This window comes from Aedes aegypti, chromosome 2 (assembly GCF_002204515.2).
Source record: "Aedes aegypti strain LVP_AGWG chromosome 2, AaegL5.0 Primary Assembly, whole genome shotgun sequence".
NCBI classification, from domain to species: domain Eukaryota; kingdom Metazoa; phylum Arthropoda; class Insecta; order Diptera; family Culicidae; genus Aedes; species Aedes aegypti.
In genome coordinates this window covers 101984193-102008842 of record NC_035108.1, presented here as the reverse complement: position 1 = coordinate 102008842, position 24650 = coordinate 101984193, and the positions used below count along the sequence as shown (strand labels likewise).

Below are 24650 nucleotides of genomic sequence, written 5' to 3'. Positions count from 1 at the left end.
CACTCGTGCATCGATGGAGCAGATGGAAAATGCGACGGGATTCTTTAATATGAACTTAGACGACAGCAGTTTGAGCCTGGGTCACGCAGCAAAATGAAATAAAAAACGTCTCCAGAGGGAGCATCTAAGGGGCCCAGATAGCCGTAGCGGTAAACGCGCAGCTATTCAGCATGACCATGCTGAGGGTCGTGGGTTCGAATCCCACTGGTCGAGGATCTTTTCGTAAAGGAAATTTTCTCGATTCCCTGGGCATAGAGTATCTTCGCACCTGCCACACGATATACAAATGCAAAAATGGTCAATCGGCAAAGAAAGCTCTCAGTTAATAACTGTGGAAGTGCTCATAAGAACACTAATCTGAGAAGCAGGCTTTGTCCCAGTTGGGACGTAACGCCAGAAAGAAGAAGAAGAAGAAGAAGAAGGGAGCATAAAAGAAATGAAAATCGAACAGAAGATACACAACTTTTTTTTCTCTTTTTTTGCCACTTGCTATAACATTTTGGCATCACTCATTTCAGAGACACAGTACGAGTAGGCTGTTTATCAGCCAAATAATTCGCCAAAAGTGGCTTTATAACAGCCGTTAATTACGATATAGTTCCAATTAGCTCTGTCGACCAAGCCTTTAAATCGACTATAGAACCGACTTGGTGCCGATATTAACAGCTTATTCACAGATAACAGATGTTTATGTCCGATTGTAAAACTGTGTAAGACAATAGGGTCCTAAAGCCCTGTCCCAATTTTAGTGCCAAACGCTTAAGTTTAGGCCAAAAACACATGTTTACTCAATTTTCTAATGTTTTCCGTTGGTTTAAGCCCAAAAAACATTTTTTTAGATTTTGTCTCATCCTTTGGCTTAAACTCAAATTTTGGGTGTGTTTTGTTTTCCGTGTCCCTTACGAAATGTCAGATAGGAACAACCCCAGTGGTCGAACTAAAACCCCTGTGGTGTTTTTGTCGACTAAGCGAACGTCAAACATGATCAAAAGTGTCAAGGTTCATTTATGAACCAAATTTTGAAATTAAAGTTTTAACATGTTATAGCCATTATTTGAGCGGGAAAAATTGCTAAAGTCGTTACAATAACATGCTTTTTCGTGTTATTAAATAAAAACAAGATTTCATTAAAAATTTTAGGACCCAATTAATGCTGATTTTAAGTGGCAACACAAGTATCAACATCGTGGTGGCGCTGTTATCGCTAAGTTCCCATGGTGATGTCTGTGGTGAATATGAAACATTTCAAGATTCTTATATTCACCACTGATTGCAGCAATCCGTTGTGTGGCGGCGCTAGTGTTTTCAACGTGTTCTAGTTTGAATATTTACACAAGCTTTCAGAAGATTTTTGTTCTAGCATAAACATCTGTTATCTGTGGCTTATTGGTTACTTGGGTGAGTTTGCCTCTTGTATGCAAACCAACCAAATAATGATTTTGTCACACATTTTTCGATTACTTCCACAGAGATATGAGCATACCGTAGATGTTTATTCGTACGAAAAATGCATGTCGATGTTCATGTTCATGTCGATTGAGTATTAATTTGTATTAATTTCTGAAAAAATAGTATCCGGAAAAGCAAAGCATGAAGCATGGAAACTGGAAAGCCAGTAAAAATGCTCAACATTTTTACTGACTAAGTCAGTAATTTCCATCAATCAAAACATATTTTGGTTTACTGGGTTTTTTCGGTAATCGTAAAAATTACCGAAAAAACCGTAGTTCCAAAACCCAGTAAAATTTTACTGGGGTCGGTAATCTGAATTGGCTGTGTAACACTGAATCAACAATTTTGCGCCACAATACTCGGTTCGTGGCCGCATTTCTCCATCCTCGGTTCTGCCCCACGCTCGCCAAATCGATACGCACTTGATCCGCCCACCTAGCTTGCTGCGCTCCACGCCTTCTTGTACCAACCGGATCCGAAGTGAACACCATCTTTGCAGGGTTGCTGTCCGGCATTCTTGCAACATGTCCTGCCCATCGCATCCTTTCAGCTTTAGCCACCTTCAGGATACTGGGTTCGCCGTAGAGTTGGGCGAGCTCGTGGTTCATCCTTCGCCGCCACACACCGTTCTCCTGCACACCGCCGAAGATCGTCCTAAGCACCCGACGTTCGAAGACTCCAAGTGCTTGCAGGTCCTCCTCGAGCATCGTCCACGTTTCATGCCCGTAGAGGACTACCGGCCTTATGAGCGTTTCGTACATGGTACATTTGGTACGGGCGTGAATCTTTTTTGACCGCAGCTTCTTCTGGAGGCCATAGTAGGCCCGACTTCCACTGATGATGCACCTCAGCAAAGATCCGAGGTATACGAACTCGTCGACCACCTCGAAAGTATCCCCGTCTATCGTAACACTGCTACCTAGGCGAGTCCTGTCACGCTCGGCCCCACCATGTACTTTGTCTTGTCCGCATTCACCACCAGTCCAACTTTTGCTGCCTCGCGTTTCAGGCGGGTGTACAGGTCTGCCACCTTTTCAGATGTTCGGCCGATGACGTCCATATCATCCGCGAAGCAAACAAATTGACTGGATCTCGTGAAAATCGTACCCCGGCTGTTAAGCCCGGCTCTCCGCATAACACCTTCTAGCGCAATATTGAACAACAGGTACGTAAGTCCATCACCTTTTCCCCGGTGGGAGCCAAACGAACTGGAGTGTTCGCCTGAAACCTTCACACAATTTTGCACACCTTCCATCGTCGCACTTATCAGTCTCGTGAGCTTCCCGGGAAAGCTGTTCTCGTCCATGATTTTCCATAGCTCTACGCGGTCGATACTGTCGTATGCCGCCTTGAAATCGATGAAAATGTGATGCGTTGGGACCTGGTTTTCGCGACATTTTTGGAGGATTTGCCGTACAGTAAAGATCTGGTCCGTTGTCGATCGGCCGTCAACGAAGCCGGCTTGATAACTTCCCACCAACTCGTTTACTACAGGTGACAGACGACGGAAGATGATCTGGGATTTCAACTGCGTACTGCGATCAAAGAAAAATGCCTTTCTTGAGCATTTCTTGCAAGAAATTTCCCACGCATCGAGATAGGCGATTACTTTTCTGTTGAAGTGCATACTTCGCTTAAGCATGGAAACAGCTGAAGTGCGAAGTAACCAAAACGTTAGTTCGTCTCTTGTACATCTGTTTACACAATTAGATTTGGTTGGTTGAATATTGGCTCTTTAATAGGCGAAAAAAGGACTTGTTCCACTCATTAGTAAAACAATCTTGACAAGTCGAAAGAGATTCTTTGGAAAAGTTCAATAAGTGTTGATTCTACTAGGATTTCAATGCTAGCTGAAATTCATTCTCGACGCTTTTCCGCAATGATATTTTAGACGGATATACGATTTGTGGAGTCTACCAACAAGTTCAATGTTTTTACATAATAGTACGCCTATGAAACATAAAAAATCATTCGATTTTTCCAGCGAAATATGCATTTGGAAAACTGTTGTCCGAATGCCTATTATAGGGTCCAATAGGGTATGAAATACTCAGTAACTGAAAAAATAAAGTACCCATCATTTCGACGTTCCCATATATCAGCAAATAAAGGGTATTTTTTCCACATTAAAGGGTAATGCCGAGTTTAAAGTGTATTCTTCGGAAAAATTGCGATGTTTTCCGTTTTCGAACACAGAGAACCGAACCCCCAAATTTGACAGAACAACTCACATGATATCTGTCAGTACGCGCACTAATAATAAATCGAGGAGCTATTTTCAGTTCTATAGAAATAATTTTGCAAATTAAGTGAAAATAAGGTAATTTTTACCATATATTAGACATTACCATTTGTTCAAGGGTATTAGCTTTCAGCTGAGTGAAAAGGGAAACCTGTCCCCGGACGAATAATTAGAGTTAGCAGGTTTTTATTGAAGATCGTCAGATATGGCCCACGTTAACCCTCTGTTGCCAACCTAATCCACAACAGGCCATCCCAAAAAACTCATCAAATTTTTCGTTCCTGCAGCACAAAATGACCGCCACCGTGGATCCACGTCGATCGGATAAAATCAACCGGTACAAACCGGTGGACAGTGCCAGCCAGGGGGCCGGCGTCGGAGACGATCTCATGCCGGACTACATGAATATCCTCGGTAAGGAAGGGCTTCAGTATTATTAGGGTGTCCCAAACTTCCAGTTTTATAAGAAAGCATTCAAATAGTAACTAAAGATGATACACTCAACTTTTTGTATGGGGGAAACTCTGAGAAATGACGTTTAGAGGTTGTCCCGTTGAGCTCAGATTTAAAAAAGCTAAATTTTTAGACCGTTATAAACAAAATCTAGTCCAACAAAATTCTGTGATAGCCATTGCCGTTATACTTTTTGCGGATCTCTCAGGAACAAACTAAGAAAAGTGTATCACTTATGGCTATAGTGGTTTGGCAACATGTGAATTTTCGAAAACTTTCCTTAAGGAATACTTAATGGAATATTAAAAATTCTCAGATTCTCTTAGGATTTCCTCCAGAAATTATTTCATCGATTTCTCCGTTTATCCTAAATATTCCTACAAGAGTTATTCCTGATAATTCTACTAGGAGATCTGACGCCGATTTTTTCAAGTAAATCGTGAAGCCATTACCTGGAGCTGAAGGTATCGTTTGGTATGTTTCCTAATTATTGTTCCAGAAATTTATCTATATCCCTTTCGGGACGAACCAGCACAATAATTGTGCTGTTCGGCACCCATGACATTGAATGATTTTTTAAGCCAATATATCATTGTTTTACCAAACTTTTTTGATTGCGATTATTGAATTATCATTGATACTTGTAATTAAGCGCAAAAACTTTTGTTTACATCGTGTTTAGAAAACACCAGCCCAGGGTAAACAAAATGTAAACAAACACCGTAAGAATTGAAAAAGTTTTATCTGTCGCAACTTTTAAACTATTCGTTTTCTCTAGGTATGCACAGATACGAATCGAGAGTGAAAAAGTCATTCTTTGAAATGGTGAAGACCAAATGAGAATTGATTCATGAATCATGAATCACAGCAAAAATTTCTGGAGGGACAAATTGGGACCAGCACAATTGTACTGGTGCCGGCACTTACCCGGTCGATGTTCGTTGTGGACTACCAATTTTCATTTTCATTATTTTGATCAAGTTAAGTGGTTGAATCTGGTTCTAATGTCCACAATGGTGCATAATATTGTATTGGAACATGAATGAGTGATTACATACGAATCATAAAAATTATGTACCGTACAAAAACTATGTAACAGAAAACCATAGCTTTGGTTTAAAACCTTTTTTTAAATAAGTTCATATTTGAAATAGATTGGGAATCACATTAATTGTCTTAAATCGCCTATAGCAAAGTTTAATGGTGGAAGCTCCATCGAAGTTTATATGCTAATCGCGTATTAACTTCGATGGAGCTTACCATCATAAGAAGCAGTTAAATTTTCGGAGAACGTTCAAAAATTACGTCAATCTTTTAGGGGAGTGGGAGTGTACGAAAGTGTGACAGTGCATGTACTAGGGGCTCGGGAAAAAGCGTGATAGTGAGCATAGGAAGACTTTAGATATACTTAAAAACAATGGACGTAATATTTGAATGTCCCCTTGCTTTGATAATCTGTCAATACCATGTTGAATCGATAATCCATTTTTGTGTTCTACAATGCATGCTGGTTCAATATCTGCTATAATATTTATGAAGTTGGACAACTGGAGCTGAAAACATTTACTTACTATTTGCTTCTGAACTGCAAAATCTTTTAAATGGCGTACTATTGATGTATGCAGCCCATGCTGTTATGTTGATCTACGAAATGCGTTTCAAACTGGGAAACTTTAAACCAGCAATTCCCAAAGTGGGCGAATTCGCCCCCTTGGGGGCGATTTTCAGGTCCAGGGGGGCGAAAATTTGTAAAACTGATTTTGGGGGGGCAAAAACGCATAAAAAGGGGGCAAAAGCACTAGTGATGAGATTGAAAAATCATGCAAATTATAGGAGACTTAACTATCTTACCTCTATTTGTTTGTACTTTTAAACATACTCATTTTTGAATTCTGATAGAAAAAACTTTATGAATGTCAAAAACAAAAAGTTTGTATTTTCAAAACTTGAATCAGACACTGAGATTTTATCAAAAGATAACGAAAATTTGAATCATTGGTAGTATTTTTGAAGTGAGACATTTGTTGAAGCTGTTATTTCAAAATCAGTACAAATATTTAGTAATTTTTAGAGGAATTCTTAAGATAAGGCAGCTTAATTTTCTTTTGCGGAATCTGTTTTTTACCCAAAAAAAATTGAACTATATTCATTTTGGAATTAGGGTTACACATGGTCTTATCAGTTACGATGATACCAACTATTTTAAAAATTGTGTCAAAATTGACTGACAAAAATCGGGGGCTATGGATATAATCACGAATTGCCAAAAACGGAAAACTTCAAATAAGGCTGATAGAAGTATTGATTTTCTTTTATGTTACACACCAATCAATTCCTACAAAAAGTCGAAAATTATGAAAATGAGAAAAACAATTCATTATGTTTTTGACTCCCAATAAGTTATTTAAAGTTTTTAAGTCACCAAGTCCGGTAAAATGACGATAAAAAATGATGCGAATAAAATCGCTATATTTTCATGACTTTCTTCCATAGAATTTAAAATAAAATCTCGTTGAATTAGTTTTTTCTTTCATTTTTTTAGTTCCTTATTTATTTTGAACATGTTGAATAAATCTGTAATGTGATTGATATGCGGATACGCTACACTTTTTTATATTAAACTTTGGGAGGGATTATTAGAGTATGTTTAAAACTACAAATGAACTTTAACACTTCACTTTTTGCAAAAAAAAAATAAAATACTAAAATCACTAAGGTGAGCAAATACCTTTAAACTCTAATATGTGTTGCTTATCTTGACAGATAGGCCTATTTCGTCTGCGACTTACAGACTTCTTCAGTGTCGAGTGCTCGACTTGAAGAGAACATCGCATGGATCTATTATTTATACTAGAAAAAGTGTGTGGGTATGTTAGAACTAGATTCTACCTGTAATCGTATACAGGAGGTCATTTTTTAATTGTGTACCTAATCAAATGAAAGGATTGTCAAAATTACAAATTCCTGCTTGTTTGGCAGGTGGTCAATCAATGTGTTTATGTATTGTGTGTGTGTGAAGGTTAGGTATAAGTCTAAACAGCCAAGAGTACCCATTTCCTTGATCTTTGTTTAGTAATTTATTGTGGTTTTGTTTGAAAATTTCTATGCTTTCCGCTACGTCAAGCTTCCAAGGATTTGAAATATGTCGTAAGAGTTTGATATTTTTTGTGTTAAGGAAATGTTGTTCATTGTAAATATGTTCTGCAACTTTTGATTTGAAATGGTGTACATGTCCTTTTTCTGTGTCTTTGTGTGCTTTAGTAACTTCTGCTACGTGTTCTTTAAAACGTGTATTGAGAGTCCGTTTTGTTTGTCCTATGTAAATTTTATTGCAGTGGTCGCATGTAATTTGGTAAACGCCTGATTTATATAAACTGTCAATTGGGTCTTTCGTTGAACCTAGGAGAGTTTGGAGTTGGTTGTTTCTACTGGTAAAAACTAACTCGAAACCAAACTTTCGTAGGATTGGGCGTAGCTTTTTTGTTTCATCGTTGTAATTGACGGCTATATGTTTGAGTGTTGGTTGTTCTTGTGTCAGAGTAGTAAGTGAACGTTTGTATTGTTCTCGTGTTCTTTTGTCGATGAGTTGTTGTATTGTTTGTCTTGTGTAACCGTTTAATTGTCCCGTTTCAAAAATGTAGTTAAGTTCCTTTCCTTATTTTTTTGCAAAAGTGAAGTGTTAAAGTTCATTTGTAGTTTTAAACATACTCTAATAATCCCTCCCAAAGTTTAATATAAAAAAGTGTAGTGAAAATGGCAACCAAGCCCCGGGAGTGCAACAAGTTCATCGAGTTGAAGAAACGCATCGCTGGATTATACAAGGACATTGCTTTTCTAAAGCAATGTAAAAAACACAGGCTTACACCCGTAAGTCATAAGGTAATTGTCAAAACAGCTAAGAACCCGGACATAATTAAAGACATAGAGATGCAATTATTGAGACGATCAATAAAGGCACTCTACGGTAGAATTAACGTGAAACCTTTGGAATGTTATTCTCTACATCTAAAATTAGCAAAAGAATTCCAAGATAATTTTCAAATTTTCCTAACTAAAGTAAAAATAGCAGAATTTTGTGAATCAGAAAGAAAACGTAAATCTTTATCAGAAAAATTTAATAAATTAAAGTATCAAAATCCTAAGTTTTCACGTCCTTCTCAAAGACCTAACATACATAACATAGATGGAATAGTGGTTAATCGTTCATCTGAACAATTCACAGATGAACAATTGACCCTACTCAACAAAGGACTGACCTACGCTATACCATAAAAAACCTGACACGACACAAACAGTCATAGACATTGAAACAGCAATCAACAATAATAATTTACAGACTTCACAAATACAGGAAATCAGAACACACACCGCCAACATCATCCGAAACACGAACACTACACCCCAAAACAAAGAACACAACATAATCAAACAACTCAACACAAAACCGGTTTTCTATTTAAGAGCAGATAAAGGTAATTCTACTGTAATTTTTGATAAATCTAAATACGAGGAAATAATGTAGAACAAAATTAAACATGGACCTTACCGTATTCAAAGAACAGATCCTCTTCCAGGAATGATAAGACGTGTTGACAAAGCGTTAAAAGAAGCAAAACCGGTTTTGGGTAATGTTGTAAACTCTCTGAAAGAATCTAACCCTTCATTACCAAGAATTAAAGGACTTCCTAAAGTTCATAAACCTGGTAATAAAATGCGTGAGATTGTTTCAGCTATTGGATCACCCACCCACAAGATTGCAAAGTATTTAGTCCAGAAATTCCAAAATTTTCCAAAACAGTTTCATAGTAAAACAGTTAAAAATTCCAAACATTTTACAGAAGTAATTGAAAATTTAAAAATAGCCGATGATGAAGTTTTGGTTTCTTTGTCAAATCTTTATTCCCTAGCATTCCTGTTAAAGAGGCCATAAGCCTATTAGAAGATTGGCTACTTAGTCAATATGAAGGCACAGATTGGATAAAACAAGTACGTACATACATTAAATTAACTAAACTTTGCATGGAAGGAAACTATTTTTTCTTTAGAGATGAAACATATAAACAGTTAAATGGAGCCCCAATGGGAAACCCTCTTTCTCCATTTTTAAGTGAGATTTTTATGGCAAATTTAGAGAAACGATTAGAAGATAAAAACCAGCTCCCTGAAATCTGGTGGCGTTACGTTGATGATGTTTTCAGCATAGTTAAAAAACACATCTTACCCCAAACTTTAGAAACAATTAATAAGGCTCACAAAAACATTGAATTTACTTACGAAGTTGAACAGGATAACAAATTGCCTTTCTTGGACTTACTTATTGTAAAGGAACACTCATCACTTACATTTGAAATCTATAGAAAACCAACTAACACTCAACGTATTATTCCAAACACATCAAATCACTCACACCAACACAAAATGTCTTCCTTCAATCACATGATACATCGAATGCTAACAATCCCCCTCAGTGAAACTGGTAGAAGAAAGAAACTTAACTACATTTTTGAAACAGGACAATTAAACGGTTACACAAGATAAACAATACAACAACTCATCGACAAAAGAACACGAGAACAATACAAACGTTCACTTACTACTCTGACACAAGAACAACCAACACTCAAACATATAGCCGTCAATTACAACGATGAAACAAAAAAGCTACGCCCAATCCTACGAAAGTTTGGTTTCGAGTTAGTTTTTACCAGTAGAAACAACCAACTCCAAACTCTCCTAGGTTCAACGAAAGACCCAATTGACAGTTTATATAAATCAGGCGTTTACCAAATTACATGCGACCACTGCAATAAAATTTACATAGGACAAACAAAACGGACTCTCAATACACGTTTTAAAGAACACGTAGCAGAAGTTACTAAAGCACACAAAGACACAGAAAAAGGACATGTACACCATTTCAAATCAAAAGTTGCAGAACATATTTACAATGAACAACATTTCCTTAACACAAAAAATATCAAACTCTTACGACATATTTCAAATCCTTGGAAGCTTGACGTAGTGGAAAGCATAGAAATTTTCAAACAAAACCACAATAAATTACTAAACAAAGATCAAGGAAATGGGTACTCTTGGCTGTTTAAACTTATACCTAACCTTCACACACACACAATACATAAACACATTGAATGACCACCTGCCAAACAAGCAGGAATTTGTAATTTTGACAATCCTTTCATTTGATTAGGTACACAATTAAAAAATGACCTCCTGTATACGATTACAGGTAGAATCTAGTTCTAACATACCCACACACTTTTTCTAGTATAAATAATAGATCCATGCGATGTTCTCTTCAAGTCGAGCACTCGACACTGAAGAAGTCTGTAAGTCGCAGACGAAATAGGCCTATCTGTCAAGATAAGCAACACATATTAGAGTTTAAAGGTATTTGCTCACCTTAGTGATTTTAGTATTTTATTTTTTTTGCAAAAAGTGAAGTGTTAAAGTTCATTTGTAGTTTTTTATGCGGATACGTTTCGTTACGGGATTTGATTTAGTGATATACCTTATCTTACTGAACATATATTGTGGTATTGTGAGTGCAGCTTAAAGATCAATGGGCAGTACGTTGCAAAATTAAATCAACTCAATTTTAACAAACATGCATCGGACTAATTTGCGATTCACAGCCAAATTACTACATTAGTAAACCTGATGGATTGACCAGTTTCAAAAACTCAACTCAGAATGGTGTTTTAAACATATATTCATTTAAGGGGGCGATTCTGAAATTTGTTGGCCTCAAGGGGGCGAAACTCAAAAAAGTTTGGGAAACACTGCTTTAAACTTTTGCAGTACTATGAAATACTCGACTAAACTAATAATCAATTTATGAAGTTCTAGAGTCTAGATTATACGCTCATATAAAAATATCGTTTCGTTTCTTTTACCTTAAAATCCTGATGAGTTAAAATTCACACAAATAAAGTAAAAAAAAAATTTACCTTAAAAAATATATTATCCATATCTTGAATTTTGAGAGTGATATATTAAAAATTGAAATCTGGACTTCATTGCCGTGCGTATAGTGTTGCAAAGTAACTAGCTGCATCGATCAAAGAAGTGTGAGCTCAATTCCCGCTTCAGCTCAGTTTTTTTTGTCAGGAACGTATAACGACTGTGCCATTTGGCGTTGCATGCTAGTCCGTTGATTCGTGTGATGCTCCCTTCAAAGGTCTTAATTGTATATAGTGCTTTCCAGGAAACTTTCCATGGTAGGATTGACAGCTAAAAGTGCCCATGCAACCGAAACGAAAGGGAAAACAAAACTTACGAGTATGATCAGGGGTCATTAAAAATTACGTTCATCATTTAGAGGAGGGGGGGAGGGGTAATGAAAGTGTGACAGTGCATGTATTAGGTATTGGAAAAAGCGTGACAGATGGGGGAGGGGGGTCTAGAAATGCCGAAAAACAATGGACGTCATATTTGAATCGTTCCTCAGAGCTTTACATTTTCCTTTGTAATCGAACGGTCACAAACTTTAAAAACTCATGGTAAACCAAAAAGCCTGCTGATCGCTGCTGTCTTAAAGATTGTTTAATTAAAAGCATTGTAAGTTTCTTTATTTTCAAATCTGATAATTTCTAAATAATTGAATACATTCGAAAACAAAATTTGATTGTTTCAAATTCATGCTTTAATATGGTTAATGACCTGATTTTGACAATGCATATTTAAAAGGGTTTTTGAAGTCCCTGTTATATGTTAGCTATCCGCCTTAGTTTTTTCAGTGCTACAAAGTACATAAAACTAATATTATAATGACATAAATTCAATTTTAACACTCCAGTCGTCGCGCTGTTGTATTTTGTACAACACTGTAGAAAAAACCTCGCTTTTCGATCACAACAGCAGCGTGGTGGTTCTGATGGTGGCAAACCGCGCGACGACTGGAAGGTTAAGAAAAATACTCGATGCAAAAATAAAATAAAGTAAATTTGATATTGGGGGCTAGATAGCCATAACAGTAAACTCAGCAAAACTATGCTGAGGGTCGTAGGTTAGAGTTTAGCCGGATCTTTTCGATTTTTTTTAGATCTTTTCGTAAAGGAAGTTTTCTCGACTTCCCTGAGCGTAGAGTATGATCGTACCTGTCACACGATATACACATGCACAATTGGTCCATTGACAAAGAGAGCTGTCAGTTGATAACTGTGGAACTGAGAGAGAGGAGCAGAACGTGAAAAAACGTCAAAATTTAACCAAACTAAAACTGGATGTAATTGAAAATTTAGGTTGTTTTCCTTTGTTATCGCATATAAAATAGTTGAATATTTAAATATTGTCGATTGGACTCCAATTGCTATTGAAAATTTTAAATTTTATGATCTTTTTGATATCAAATGGGATGTGAAAATGGTTTTGACCCAGTTTGTGCTCTCCAAACCATTGTGCACAACCCAAACATGAGAAGAAGAAATCAAAGAAGCCAAGAAAACAAGCCAGTTGTCAGTGAGCGCTCTCTCTCTCTCTCTCTCTCTCTCTCTCTCAGCTGTGGAAGTGCTCATGAGAAGTTGAGAAGCAGGCTTCTGTAACGTCAGAAAGAAGAAGAAATTTGATGGCAATTACACCCGATTCTGTTTTTGCACGGATTTTTTTTACACGGCCGTGCAAAAAAAGTTTCCATACATTTTTTTTCCGCCAAAACCTTATTTATTTTTGCATGAATGGTGTTACTTTTTTGCACGGTATTTGCTCTTAAAAATGCGTCATTCTTGATAATCAACATCCAAGCTGTCGGGGAAGGGTCTAAGGGACTCTAAAAAAAACTTACTTTTCGAGTCTAGTACATGAATCTGATAACGGCCTTATAGTGGAGGTCAAATTACGTGTATCTGTCAAAAGATACAAATTCTAGAACTGGAATTAAATGGTACGGTACTAAATTCGGATGTCATTTATTTATAAGTATTCCACTAAACAATTAGAAGGTTTAGTATTATTTTCAATTTCGATTTTTATTCCATTAATTATTTTTGAGAAAAAAATATTACATAATTTTTGAGGATATTAACAAACAGCAAAACCAAGATGGTTTGGTTGAGACAATTAGTTTTCACACATGTATGTGTACTAGGGTGCGGCTTATTTTTCAAAAGCTCTCAAAACCAAAAATTCGTTTGCTCTACTGAATTCAAATCACATCAAAAGAGAAACCTCAAAATCTGAGCCAAAAATATTAACATTTAGAGGTGGCGCAAGCGTCTTGAAGTTGAATTTTCAGGTTATAAAAAATGACCTTGAGTTAAGTACACATAACTTTGTTATTTTTCAACCGATTTCAAAACTTTTAGCATCAATACCTTCAAAATTAAATTTAAAAAAACTTTGTTGAACACCAAATTTGTCTAAAATCAAAACAAGTTTTAGTTAAAAGTAATTTATTCCAAATTTTTCCTCATTTTACTAAAAATTTCAACTTTGTTTGACCATAACTTCATGATTACTCAACCGATTCCAAATCTTTTTACATGCTTTTGAAGATAATTTAATTGTTTTTAAACCTTTCATATATCACATTTCATTTAAAAATGTCTTGACCAAGTTATTCAGCAAAAACTGCACAAAAACATTATTTTTTAACGAAAAATGCCAGTTTTGTCAAATCTTTGGCAGTTAAATATTGTCTTTTAAGCTGAAACTGATTTTTCTCATCTGTCAAACCTTTGGGAAGGACTTTGCAACAATTTTAAAATAATTTTGAAACAAAAATATGTTTGCACATGTTAAAAAATATATGCACTATTCAACTCGTAATTAAGGCAAGATGCTTCACATATTTGAGTTTTATAGAAAAAATGCTATTTTCGGCAAAAAAAAAAAACTTAAATAATCCAAAGAAATTTGATTTTTTCATTGAAAAATCATGTTTTTGGGTAGTTTTTGTTGAATACCTAAGTCAAAAATATTTTTTAGAAAAAAATGTTGTATGTACAGTTTAAAAACAAATAAATTCGCTACAAAAGTATGTACAAAGATTTGGAATCGATTGAGTTTTAATGAAGTTATGGTCAAACAAAAAATGATTTTTTTAGCAAAATGAGGAACAATTTGGATAAAAGTATTTTTAATTAAGACAAGTTTTAATTTTAGACAAATTCGATGTTCTTCAAAATTTTTATAAATTTAATTTTTAAGAAAATGGTGCTAAAAGTTTTGAAATCGGTTGAAAAATAACAAAGTTATGTTTACTTAACTGCAGGTCATTTTTTATAACTTGAAAATTCACCTTCAACGCGCTTGCGCCACCTCTAAATGTTAATATTTTTGGCTCAGATTTTGAGATTTCTTTTTTAATGTGATTTGAATTCAGTAGAGCACACGAATTTTTGGTTTTGAGAACTTTTGAAAAATAAGCCGCACCCTAATGTGTACCCATTTTGTTCCATGACATAGACTAGCTCTTGAATTATAGCGATAAATATCATCGTCACCTACTGCTTTGAATCTTAGAGAGAATATGAAGTATTTTTATATCTCGTACATTGTTTTCGATCCATTTATTAAAAAAATCATATATTATTAAAGCATAAATTATTATTGTTTTATGGCTATATCGGTCATGCGAATAGAGGTAATAAACTATAGAGGAAGAATGTCGCTGGCGTCGCTGCAGGAACATCTTTTGCTGGCGGAGATAGGCGGCGCTATAAATGTCAACGCGAAAAAGTATGCAGTTTGACACTTATATACCCGACATGTTTCTGAGCGAGAACAAAGGGAACAGCAGCGACATTCGTCCTCTATAGTTTTCTATCTCTATTGTCATGCGACTCAAAGGTAAAGGGAGTCTATAGAAGCAAATGATGGAAACGAATAGGTGCATAGGCGTCGCAAGGGAGCGACGAGATTGAAATTTAATTAGGTGGTGAAAATTGAGCAAGCCATTTTAAAGTCAGTAAGCATCGATGCTCTGAATTTGACCCCAAAAAGTTCATAGGTTGATAGAATAGCCAAAATAAAGAAAGTTTTGTTCTACGCGATGATGAGTTTATAAGGTAAATTTTGAAATAATCACTCAAATTTGGTCCGTCCCGAAAGGGATATAATCATTCAATACTTTCTGAAGGGTCCAAAGTTCCATCAGTGATCCTTTTACGAGTTCTGATATGCAGCAGTTTATCAAAAGTCTTATCAGAGATTACTGTATAATAATCTGAAATACCTTCCTTCTTTTGTCTTATAATTTATAGAAGAATCTTTAAGAATTTTAAAAAAATGTCCTCAATTCTTTGGGAATTTTCTGGAAGTCCGGAAAGGAATTTTTTGAATGAAGCTCCGGAATTATTCAAATTTTGGAGGAAATCTCAAAGAATTGTTGAGGATAATGATTAAATTATTGAGAAATCCTAGAAATTAAAAAAAAATCATGGAAAAATCATTATGCTCTTTCTATATGAACCTCTGCGGAAATCTTTGAAGGGTTTGCTGGAATAATTTTGCTGGTTTATATCTTGAAGAAATCCTGAATGGATATCTTGACGGAACTCCTGAAAAAATGAGAATCATCTATGAATTTTTGGAGAAATTCATTGAAAAGCTTGGCATTCATTGCCTTTGGGAAATTCAAGTAACACCTGTAATAACTTCCAGAGATGTTCTTAGAAGACTTCCCTGTTAGATAACAGGAAATTCCACGGAAGCATTATTGAATACATTACTGGAGATTCCTGGAGAACACTTTAAAAAATTTTGGTTAAATTTTGTTGAGGCATTCCAAACGACAAAATCTGAGAAATTTCCTACATATTTTTATATTATAATTACTTCAATCAATATGCGTTTACCTCGTAAGCTTTACTAAGAATCTGCATTATTTTGTTTTTTGTCCATAATGGGGACTATGCACCTGAAAAGAAAAGTAGTCGCCTATCTCGATGCGTGCGAAATTTCTTGCAAGAAATGGTCAAGAAAAGCATTTTTCTTTGATCGTAGTACGCAGTTGAAAAGAAATATCATTTCAAATGGAGCTCACTGAAGAAAATTTCTTCACTATTTATTCCCCAAAAATTCTTACTAATTCTGAGGTGTAAGCTTAACGGTATAACAACACTGTGAAAATAACATTTCGTGATCTGTTGAGTGCAATGATAAATAATAAAAAGGACTCATTATTCTAAATGCCATGTAAGTAGCTAAAACCTGTCATGTCAAATTTTCTTTGGTTTATGTGGTCATATGTGTGAAACTGGATCACATTTGTATGATATTCAGCAAAAAAACGAAAAAAAAAACAATTTTCCGCCTTTAGTAAATCTTTAACAAATTTTAAAAGCAGACATCATATTCAGTTGTCGGTAAAGCTTTTACTTGCAAAATTTTCCATTTTTTAGATAGGTAAAGAATTTAATTGAGTTTGATACACACTTGATAGTTTTTAACGAAAATGTACTACAAGAACTATAGTTTCTGATGATTCCAATAATCGACGTGCAAAATTGTTGTGGGAAAAATATAGTTATTTTTTTAGACAGTTTGGACCCTGCGAAGAAATATGAAAAGAGTAGATATTACGAAATTTTGCTGATATTTAACGATCGTCACGAAAATCGGAGTTCCAAATTTTAACGAGACCACCTCTAAACAACTAGTTTCATCCTTAGCTTAAAATTTCTATCGATGAATTTTTTCCATACATTTTGTATGGGCTATGCGTTGGAAAACGTTATTTTCTCAGGCTGTATACTGCCGTTATACGCATAATTGTCCCATGTTACTTTTTGTGCATTTTGACTTTTTGTCATCAAACATTTTATTTTTACGTATAGTTTTAGAAAACACTTACCAAAATTTAACTTTGTTCGGAAACTCAATGAAAAACAAGCCAAGTCAAGTTGTCCCATTGATGAATTTCCACGCATAACTGTCCCACTACTGTATTTCTACGCATAACTGTCACATTATACAATTCGCAGGGCTGATCTCGAACAAAATTTTCAGTACGCAATTTTTAATTGGCTGTTGTTTGGGAAAATCGTTTTCAATATTTTCTTACGTTGACATTACATCCCATGTGGAACACTTCCTGTTTTCGAGCCTGACGTCAATTTTGATTTAAATTTGCAATATCAAAATATTTCTCATCCGTTTTCAACGAATTTCAGTTGAATTTTCAGGGTCGATCACAAAATTCTTGTAATTATTCTGAACCGCGGTCATCGATTAGAAATTTATCATAATTTCGGATTTATGACGGGGTGTACTGAGGTGATCCCACTTAAAGAATCAGTAACCACTTCAATTTCGAGTCCATGGCTTAAGTAAACCAAGTCTAAATAAAAATAGGTCAACCGTTTTTGGATGACTTGGCCACATGCTGGGTTGTTCTGATTACCGGTTCACTAGTCGAAGTGACCAGTATATTGGCGAATCTGAAACTTGGCTTGTGACATATCAATCTTCATGAATTTGCAAATAAAGGTAAAGCTGGTATTTGATCGACGTGATCACATGTCATATTGTTCCGAATAACCGGGGGAAATGGCCACTAAATTAACGAAACTGAAACCTAGCTGGCGACATAACTTCATAAATTTCCTAATCAAGACTGAAGAAGGGTGATCAAAACGTTTTTGGATTACTTAATAACATGCCAGGTTCTTTTGGATACCCTGTTCCCCAGAGGAAGTGGTCATTATACTGGAGATTATACTCTGAGACCTATCTTGCGACATATCAAACTTCATGAATTTGCAAATCAAGTTGAAAAAAGAATAGTTCAATATGTTTTGGATGACCTGGCCACATACTGGATTGTGGAGATTTGTGTCGTGAATTTTGAGTTAAATATCTACTCTGCATAATTGTTGAGTTAAATATTTGCACCTTGAATTCACAGATAAGTTTCTGTCAAGCCTGCTGCTAGAAGAGTCGAAATAGGAATTAATTACATCTTAGAAATTCTCTAACTTACTCATCCACTCTTTCTTTCACTAACTAATATATTTTCTCATTATCACTCATACAGAAAGCTTTGCTTTCCATTCCAAACTACAAAATCGTATTTCTCCACTTCCCCACATGTGGCTCCGTTTGGCACATGTCACTTGAGCCTTCATTAAATGCCCCAACACAGTTTTGAGGATATAGTTCCTCTACATTCGGTACAATCTATACGTAAGAACGGTCATATACAGCAGTATATTTAGCACATAATTGGTCACTACTATCAGTGGGACTGTTATGCGTAGAAATTCACCAAAAACCCCGTATTTCTAGGCATAACAGTCCCACTTTGAATTTCGTAGCTAAATTTACTTTTTTCCCATAAATCAAACTCTTGATTCTAATGAACGCGCTATTCTTTATACTATTGTAAAGATTTTAATTTAATTTATCACAAATTTGGTCAATACGAGGCCTAAATGTGTTAAAATCTTTAAACGCGTTTTTCTCGATTGCATATTTTGGAACATGGGACAATTATGCGTATAACGGCAGTATATGAAAAATAAGCTCAGAAGTGAAAAAAAATCAAAATTCCACCGATGGATTATTTTAAAACCTTTCGTTTATGAAAATATAATTCTGAACTCAAGTGGAAAAAAATCAGAGGTACACTCAATTTTTATAATCTGCTGGACATAGCGTGAGTCCCCATTTATTAGACAAACTGAAATTTTGAGACACCCATATACACATATTAATACCTTCAACTTCTATTTTTACCTTTCTCGGCAGGTATGATATTCTCCATGTGCGGTCTGATGATGAAGCTCAAGTGGTGCGCCTGGTTGGCGCTGTACTGTTCCTGCATTAGTTTTGCCAATTCCCGGGTCAGCGACGATGCCAAGCAGGTTCTGTCGTCGTTCATGCTGAGCGTGAGTGCGGTGGTCATGTCCTACCTGCAGAACCCGACGCCGATGACGCCACCCTGGCAGTCGGTGTGATTTCGACTGCAATAGATAATTATATGTATTCTCAAAGTTTTCTCTGAAGTCGTCTTGTCGTAAATGCACATGAATGTTATTTGATTCAATATATGTTTTAATACCCAAACTCTGTATTGATTTTACCGAGATATCGACAATCAAAATTTCCGACTGCCCACCGTGAGAGGGTAAGGTAACTTACAATTGGGTTATTTAGTGAAGAAAAATTCACAGTTTTTTGTAGCTTGATGGGAAAAGCACATTTCTCTAAGTACACTCCCGTGCAAAAGTTAAGGTTCACCCCCCAAAAAACATACAAAAGAGTTTTGTCCATATCTCGGTGATTGCACGTCCAATTGATACTCTCTATAGCGCACTTGAAGGGCAATAAGTTATTCTTACTCCATAGGGGTTTATCAAAAAAAAAAAAAATAATAAAATAAAAAAACGAGCCTTGAAGTAAAAATTTAGTATACAAAATTAGGATTGTTTTTGAAAAACACCTATGAAGTAAGAATAACTCATTGCCTTGAAGGGCATGCGCCATATCTACCTTGATGGTCTTGGGCGAAACATCTTCAGTTACCCCGAACGTTTAGGGTCGCCAGGTTCTCTTCCACTGCGTACAGCCAACGTATTCGTGGTCTTCCCCGAAGCCGCCGACCTCTACGTGGTTCACTGCTGAATATTATTTTCGCAGTTCTTTCTTCCGACATTCGCACTAAGTGACCAGCCCACTGAAGTCTACCGTATTTAGACGCTTGATAATATTCGCATCTTTGTACACTTGATACAACTCGTGATTCATGCGTCTGCGCCACACACCATTTTTGAGTTTTCCATCGAGTATTGTCCGCAGTGCTTTCCGGTCTGACTCTTTCAACGGCCACGCTTTGAGCCCGTAGAGAGCCACCGGAACAATCAATGTTTTATACAGGGTGAAGGTAAACAAATTCTTCAACATCTTCAAACACATCCCCATCAAACACTACCTCAGCACTTAGACCACCATACCTGACTATATCTCTACCTGCAACCATGTACTTCGTTTTGGTAGAATTAATGGTCAGGTCTCTCCTCGATGTCTCCCTCTTCAGAGGAACGAAGGCCTCTTCCACTGACCTGCGATCGATTCCAATGGATCTTTAAAATAACCAAAACGGCCGCTATAGAAAGAATAGATAGCACCACCGTAGCCTAGTGTGTTTGACAGAACAGCAATGCTGTCACAATGTCAAATCCCCCCTAATAGCACCCTCGAGTGCAATGTTGAACAGTAAATTCGAAAGTGCGTTTCCCTGCTTCAACCCGTCTAACGTCACAAACGAGGTTGACACCTCGTCTGCGATCCGACACTTGATTTCGAACCATCCAGTGCACTATGGTCCAGGAATCAGTTTTACGCGGAAAGATGCATTCTGAGTTTTAGAATGAAACATTAGACAAAAACGGTCTTCTACAAAGTTGTTTGGATTAGTTGAGCCCTTTGTTTGGTTTTATTGAAAATTAGGGTGGACCACATTTTCATAGAAATGATTAAACTAACTTTCTTATTTGTAGAAATTATATTATATATGCTTCAGCAAAGTTGTAGACCATTCAATTTCAAGCAACTTTGCCAAAAAAAGTTTTTTTGTATCTCTTAAATTGACCGATTTAGAGCTTTTTTCCTACGGTGACATAGGGTGGTCCGAACAAAACTGGTTTTCTGGCTCTAGAGTTTTCAATTCGAGTTTCTCATCAAAGTAGTCTATGAAACACTTTTAGAGCTTTAAAAAATGCTTAATTTGGTGAGTGAAGAAACTCGCTATCTCCTTCCGTTTAGGAGTTATTATTGTTTTTCTTCCAAAAACATGCCTACTTTGATTGTAAATTTCACTGATTGGGGCAAACATAAAAAAAATCTTATGACGGCGTTCAAAAGACAAAATAAAATTGTATATTATATCAAAAATAATAGATGTGTTATTTTTGTAACTCTGATACAACGTCTTGAAAGTCAAACATTTTTTATCACAAAAACTTTAAAAACTTTTGAATTAAAATAGATATTAACAATCTTTTTGCATGAAAATTTGCGTTTTGTTAAGTTATAAAAGTCGTTCATAGACGACTTTGACGAAAAAATGATATTAAAAAAACTAGAGTTGAAAAACTTATTTTTGTTGGACCACCCTGCGATGATTAGGAAAAAATGCTCTAGATTGGTCAAATTTTGAGCTACAGAAAAACTTTTTTTGGCAAAGTTGATCAAAATTTCAAGTTCTACCGTTTTGCCTAAGAGCATATACCAGTATTTTTGCAAATAAAAAAGTTGATTATATGATATGTGTGATATTGTGGACCACCCTAGTTTCAAAGACACATTATGAAAGCTTACATTTTTAGAAACAATTTTGTAGAAGATCATTTTTGTCTAAAATTTCATTTTCATGCTCAAAATGTAAAATAATAAAGAAATACATACCATGAAAATCTTCAAAATAGTTTTAGAGCCCTATCTTTCTTAGTTCAGATTTCTCATCAAAGCGGTCTATGAACGACTTTAAGAACTTAACAAAACGCAAATTTTCATGCAAAAATATTGATGATATCTATTTTAGTTCAAAAGTTATTAAAGTTTTTCTGCTTAAAATCCTTTGTTTTCAGAGCATTTTATAAGAGGTACAAAAATAACACATCTGTAATTTTTTGATATAATATACAATTTTATTTTGTCTTTTGAATGCCGTCAGAAGATATTTTTTATATTTGCCCCAATCAGAGATATTTACAATCAAAGTAGGCATGTTTTTGAGAGAAAAACAACAATAACTCCTAAACGAAAGGAGATAGCGAGTTTCTTCACCCACCAAATTACGCATTTTTTAAAGCTCTAAAAGTGTTTCATAGACTACTTTGATGAGAAACTTGAATTGAAAACTCTAGAGCCAGAAAACCAGTTTTGTTCGGACCACCCTATGTCACTGCAGGAAAAAAGCTCTAAATCGGTCAATTCAAGAGATACAAAAAAACTTTTTTTGGCAAAGTTGCTTGAAATTGAATGTTCTATAACTTTGCTGAAGCATGTATAATATAATTTCTACAAATAAGAAAGTTAGTTACACAATTTCTATGAAAATGTGGTCCACCCTAATTTTCAATTACACCAAACAAAGGGCTTAACTAATACAAACAACTTTGTAGAAGACCATTTTTGTCTAATGTTTCATTCTAAAGCTCAAAATGCATCTTTCCGCGTAAAACTGATTCCTGGACCACTGTGCAGTGTAGCACGTATCAGCCTAACTAGTGTGAAAACGGAGATCTTCGAATGGTGCACTTAATAACACGATATGAAATATACTTTAACTTTTTATTATTTGTCGGCCGAGTTACTCAAAAGCACGTTTACTCCGGCAGCGTACTTCAACACTTCTGTTCTATCGATACCGTTTTCCAACTCGTCCCTTATGATTACACTGATACAAATATAATCATAAAACTCAGATGCCACATTCCCCCTTTACTTATTATTAGATTCTACTGTTTTAACATAGTCTTGTAAATAGCTGGGAACCCTGTGCTCTCTGCGTTCTCTAGAGCAGGGCTGCCCAACGTACGGCCCGCGGAGGATTCGAAGATTCTTCTCAAATTTGGCCCATTGACTATCCTACCAACCTGAAATTAAAAATTATTTAATTTTCAATTTAATATCAACTTAATAATTTATTTGAATTGTTAAATCTTCTAAGCTACTTAATTTTAATTCATAATCTCAAATTATGTGTGTTTCAACCATGTTTCTACTACGACTTCTTTCGGCATTCAAAAATGCAGCCAAAGCAAAACTTATGGACAAAGGGCTATGTTTCCATACACAATTTCACTAAATCATAGGCTAATATTCTCACAGAATCCTGGAAATAAATTTTACCTATACCTGGGCGTTATTCACGCAGATTCCTTGACAGGATTATAAAAAGACAGGCTTTTTACAAAATCTTGAACAGGGTTTTTTTTTAGAATTCTGGAAACGATTATCACGGATTACATCGGCACAGATTTTCTACCAGAACTCCATAGACTTCTAGTCTGAATTTACTGGAAATACATTTTAGCAGAGTTGATAGACTCACACTCAAATCTCAATCAATATGCTCTCCCGTGAAAGCAACCTTATAGAGATCTGCTTTGCAAATCTCACGCTTGAGATTTTGATGATTTCGCTTTTTTTTTTATTTTTCAATCAACTCAAACCGTAAAAAATGATTCAGTCGCAAAACCCGTAAAAAATTCGTGAAACCCGAATGATGTTGCTTACGTTAGAAAGGATTAGTATAATTTTACAAGACTAACAAGAAATTATTGCCGTGTGTGAGTAAACTGTGGAAATACGAGACATTTAATCAAAAAGGTGCGCCAACTCATCCATGATTTTTTTGAATGACAACTCACGCATGAAAAATCTCAAGCGTGAGTTATGAGAAATTGAGTTTTTCACAACACTGCTTTTTAGCACTCTCAACGATTTCAAGGTTGCATTTCGAAATGATTTTTGAGTGAGATTTTGAAGGAACCCTAGGCACGACTCTTGTAAAATCCTGAAAATTATGTCCAAGATTTTCGTAAAAGCTTGATCTGGATTTTAGCACATTTCGGGTCGGATTCTGACAAAATTAGAAGAATAATTTCTATAAAATCCAGAGCTTTATTTGCACAGAATTGAAAAAATTTTGGAGTTTGTATTCTTCAAAATATTCTGCAAGAGATTATTAATAAAATAAACTCTCACAGCATCCAGCAGAATGACTAGCAGGAATTTTCTGTTTTTCGATTTCTTCAAATGAAGTTTACTTCATCAACTGATTTTTGTCAGATTTTATGAACTTAATTTATTTACTTTTGTCAGACTTTATGCAAATATTGTTTTTTTTTTTTAATTTGGCCCACGACACGAAATTATTTTTGTGATTTGGCCCGCGGTTCAAAAAGGTTGGGCAGGCCTGCTCTAGAGTTTATCACCCGATTAGACGATGACAAGTTTCCAGTTGATGTTTCTTCACCTGTCGTGCTTCCTCCGTAAGGCTCTGTATCTTCGCTGATTCGTTTTAAATGTGCTACATTCCTGTGATACGCAGTGTTGGGAAACTCGTGCTCGCGAGTAAAAAAATACTCACTCTCGTACTCGTTTGCGAGTAATACTCACGCTGTGAGTCACTCATTCCTTACTCTAACTCACGCGAGAGTATGACGTCATAACTCACTGCGAGTATTACTCACGTAAAGAATAATACTCGCAGTGAGTATGACGTCATTACTCTCGGTGAGTGAGCAAGTTACTCTTTGTGAGTATGGTGAGTAACCAATTTCCATAGCAAAATAAAATTGTACATTGGTATGTTCTATACTAGGTGGAAGACTCTAAATGTAAATAATTCAAAGTGTTAAAACAGCTATCGACTTCAGTATGTATTGTGATATGCAGTTATATAGTATGGTTGTTTAAACTTTACCAAATTCAGAGCCAGTTTTTCAAAATGAATAAACAAGTTATGATGGCGAAAGTCCGGTTGTGTTCAAATACTTTCCAGACCAATTTATTTCGTTTAGTGGCATAAAAAAAC

General features: G+C 35.6%; 1 protein-coding gene across 3 annotated transcripts; it reads left to right on the top strand.

Annotated features, from left to right (window-relative positions):
- The first annotated feature begins 3648 nt into the window (after nucleotides 1-3648).
- Nucleotides 3649-19171, top strand: LOC5579060 (protein Asterix). 3 transcript variants are annotated; one of them, XM_021841744.1, is made up of 4 exons: nucleotides 3672-3772; nucleotides 3828-3868; nucleotides 3982-4108; nucleotides 18854-19171. In XM_021841744.1, exons 3-4 carry the CDS (start codon nucleotides 3988-3990, stop codon nucleotides 19060-19062), a joined length of 330 nt encoding a protein of 109 aa, XP_021697436.1. In that variant the 5' UTR covers nucleotides 3672-3772; nucleotides 3828-3868; nucleotides 3982-3987; the 3' UTR covers nucleotides 19063-19171. The 3 variants fall into 3 exon arrangements, with proteins under 3 accessions (XP_001657257.2, XP_021697436.1, XP_021697435.1); XM_021841743.1 differs by having other exon boundaries at nucleotides 3828-3876; XM_001657207.2 differs by lacking the exon at nucleotides 3828-3868 and having other exon boundaries at nucleotides 3649-3772.
- The last annotated feature ends 5479 nt before the right edge of the window (nucleotides 19172-24650 follow it).

Excerpts from the sequence above, each read along its gene's own strand:
- LOC5579060 (XM_001657207.2), top strand. The coding sequence starts at position 3,988 with ATGACCGCCACCGTGGATCCACGTCGATCGGATAAAATCAACCGGTAC. Across the intron at positions 4,109-18,853 it reads GGACTACATGAATATCCTCG|GTATGATATTCTCCATGTGC; the intron begins GTAAGGAAGGGC and ends CTTTCTCGGCAG.